The sequence below is a fragment of the Adiantum capillus-veneris genome, chromosome 24 (assembly GCF_014529385.1).
Source record: "Adiantum capillus-veneris isolate H3 chromosome 24, ASM1452938v2, whole genome shotgun sequence".
Lineage (NCBI taxonomy): Eukaryota > Viridiplantae > Streptophyta > Polypodiopsida > Polypodiales > Pteridaceae > Adiantum > Adiantum capillus-veneris.
This window is the reverse complement of record NC_140954.1, coordinates 44,330,196-44,333,517: the sequence shown is the minus strand read 5'-3', so window position 1 is coordinate 44,333,517 and position 3,322 is coordinate 44,330,196. Positions and strand designations below refer to the sequence as shown.

The 3,322-nt window shown below is 52.5% G+C and overlaps 1 protein-coding gene across 1 annotated transcript; it reads left to right on the top strand.

Annotated features, from left to right (window-relative positions):
• Window positions 1-708: 708 nt before the first annotated feature.
• Window positions 709-2,797, top strand: LOC147426292 (flavonoid 3',5'-hydroxylase 1-like). Its single transcript, XM_086498734.1, has 2 exons — window positions 709-1,806; window positions 1,942-2,797. Exons 1-2 carry the CDS (start codon window positions 823-825, stop codon window positions 2,557-2,559), a joined length of 1,602 nt encoding a protein of 533 aa, XP_086354860.1. The 5' UTR covers window positions 709-822; the 3' UTR covers window positions 2,560-2,797.
• The last annotated feature ends 525 nt before the right edge of the window (window positions 2,798-3,322 follow it).

The window sequence follows — 3,322 nt, the reverse complement described above, 5'->3', positions numbered from 1 at the left end:
GTAGGTTTTGCACTTGAGACTCTGAGTTGTGGCACTACAGAAGCGTTAAGGTGGCATTATGGCATCATCTCCTTTGTCTGTGCTTGAGTTGAAAAGGTTGCGAGCCTGCATGCCCTTTTGTCCTCGTTGTCTACTAGACGACACGCTTGATTGAGGGAACGGTCCCTTTTCTCCTCCTCACTATATGGCAGGGGGTGTGGCTCAGATGGGATCTCGGGCCCAAGTTTGGGGGGTCGAAGCAGCTTTAATGTGGACCGTTGGATCATTCAGTGAACTAGGGTGAACTAGGGCGGGGTAAACTTGGGTGTGATTGTGTTCCATGCCCACATGGATAGCGACGCTTGCTAGCGTGATGGTAGGGCTTTCGTGTGGCTACCGCGAGGTCTCAGGTTTGACCCACACCCCGGGAGGCGGGTGAACTAGGGGTGAACTTGGAGTGAGCTCAAGGCGTCATTTTTGTCCCCGACTTCACTCCGAATTCACCCCTAGTTCACCAAGCGATTGGATGGCTGAGATCAAAAGCCGCTCAACGCCCCCAAATTTAGGCCCTATAACCCCCCTTGGTGACCCCGTGTGAGATAGTGACGAGTCTTTTCTACGCTTATCGCAGAGGCAGGTAACGACAGCCTCAACCAAGAAACAGGGGCCTGCTGCGAATGCGAAAGCGCCAATAATAAACGCCAGCCTAGCCTATTGTTGACAGCTAATGAATAGAAGACTGATGAGGGCACACATGATATAAGAGTCGAAGGTCTGGGACCTGGGCTACGAGTATCACTGTCCCTTATCTCCCGCTCATTTTCTGTGACGAGGCCTAGGTCCATGCAGATGATTACGGCAGACAAGTTTCAGCAAGTAGTTTCTCTGCTACACCCCTACCAGAATGCCGCAATGGCCTTCTTGGTCACTGCGGCGGTGTGCACAACCTTGTTGTCTTATATGTTCGTGAGAAAATTAGTTGCTGGGCCGAGTAATCGCGGCCAGCTGCCTCCTGGGCCTCGGCCATGGCCCCTGATTGGAAGTCTGCACGTTCTGGGTGCCATGCCCCACCAATCTCTGGCCAAGCTCGCCCGCAAGTATGGACCTCTCATGTCCTTAAGGCTGGGATCCTCCGTGTACGTGGTGGCGTCGACGCCAGACATGGCCAAGGCCTTCCTGCAGACCCTTGACAACACCTTCGCCTCGCGCCCCAGCACAGCTGGCACTGTTCACATGCTTTTCAACTCCACTGACCTGGCTTTTGCACCTTACGGTCCGTACTGGAAGCTTATCCGCCGGGTGTGCATGAACCATGTCTTCCACCCCAGGCGGCTGGAGACTTTCAATCCTATAAGGCTGGAGGAGGCTCGCGACCTCATTTGCGGCTTGAGCCGTTTCATAGGTCAGCCTGTCTCGGTGCGCCCCCTTGTGCAGGAAGCTGCGAACAACATCATCTCCCGAATGACCCTGGGCAAGAGATACACAGACCTCAATTCCAGCGGCAGCACCCATGATATGGTTGTGCTTATCGACGAAATCATGCTCCTGCTGGGGGTGCCCAATCTGGGAGACTTCATTCCCGGCTTGGCGTGGATGGACTTGCAAGGGTGGGAGAAAAGGATGAAGGCTGTGAAGAGGAAGGTGCAGGAGGCGCTGGGAGAAATCATTGAGCAGAGGAGAGAGGAGCTCCGTTCCAGGTCGTCGCCAGTGCCTAGTAATCGCCCTGAGGATCTACTCGATGTGCTTATACTGGCGGCGGCATCAGCGGAGCAGAACTCTACTGCAGATGTGCAAATTACTGACGACAATATAACCGCAATAGTTCTGGTAAGTTAAGCTTGCCTGCTTGTCTGTGTGAACCAAGAGCTCTAAGGTGACACGGCGGGTCCTACTGCTAAATGTAGGAATTTCCCCACTTTTTTGAGCGCTAATTAACAGGGGCTCATGAATGTAATGGTGCAGGACATGTATTTGGGAGGAACTGACACCACTTCAATCACAACGGAGTGGGCGCTAGCGGAACTTCTGTTGAATCCTGAGTGCCTGAAAAAATCCCAGGAGGAGATAGAGAGCGTGGTTAGAAGTGGGCGGCTGGTGGAGGATGCGGATATTGAGCATCTGCCGTACCTGCGGGCGGTGGTTCAGGAGACATTTCGGCTGCATCCCCCGGCGCCTCTACTGTTGCCGCGGGAGGCGATGCAAGCTTGCAGTGTGGCAGGCTATGAGCTCCCCGCAGGTACACGAGCCTACGTGAACGTATGGGCCATCGGGAGGGACCCAGCGACGTGGACGGATCCTATGGCCTTTCGGCCAGAGAGGTTTGTAGGGGGCGACGTGGAAGAGAAAGGTTTGCATTTTGAGCTACTGCCTTTCGGCGCTGGGCGCAGGCGCTGCGTGGGCTGGGAGCTGGGCCTGCTCAATGTGCGCCTCTTCTTGGCGCGGCTCCTCCAAGCCTTCAACTGGAGCCCTGCCCCCGGTCACAACGTCGACATGACCGAACAGTTTGGGCTCACGGTCATGATGGCCAAATCGCTGACGGTCAACCTCTCCCCTCGACTGCCCTCCAGGTTCTACAGATAGTCTAGTCACGACTAACAAACCTCTGTAAATTTCACCTAGCAGGAATCAGTGTCTTTACCTGCTGTCACCTTGAGAGGAGTTGTAGTTGCAACGTTTTCTTTTCTGGGTTCCGTTGCCGTTAGGTATATTGTGTAAGTTTGGAGGATCCTTCTACTAAGTTCATCACAAGGCCATAATGTATGTAAGTGCTACCTTCTATTAGATTTTGGACCTTACCTAATCAAACGGTAGTTTGTGACCTCTCTCCCCCTGAACACTAAGTGACATGGGCATGAAGGGAGTAAGCTTTGGGCAAAATGCCGATCTGGATGGCACCTATCAAGGTAATGCTTCGTTTACTAAATTGCATGACCATGGTTTGATGTCCATTGAAAGTGATCTAGGACTATGTAAAGGAATATGGAAAACCCTACAATATTTTTTGTGCTGATGTAACTAAGTGACACGTGCATAGGAAGGTAAGTTCCATGGTTAGAGCAAGCGCTCCCCCCCCCCCCCCCTCCCCCTCCCCCCTCCCTTCTCTCTCTTTCTTTGCCCCTTGAACACACCAATAGTGTTATACCCACTGTTTCAATGGTTGCAAGTCTCTTTAGTACCTCATGTTCCAAACATTTATTGTTGCAAATGCCTATCTACTATCTTAAAGGGAGGAGAGATTTTGACTACCACTCCGTGTGTCACAAAGTCTAGGATAGTTGCAACACTACGTATCTCGCAATGTGTGCACTCAAGCACCACTACCTATAGCAGACGTCGGTCATTT

Coding starts and splice junctions, on each gene's coding strand:
- LOC147426292 (XM_086498734.1), top strand. CDS start 823: ATGCAGATGATTACGGCAGACAAGTTTCAGCAAGTAGTTTCTCTGCTA. Junction 1,807..1,941: donor ATATAACCGCAATAGTTCTG/GTAAGTTAAGCT, acceptor GTAATGGTGCAG/GACATGTATTTGGGAGGAAC.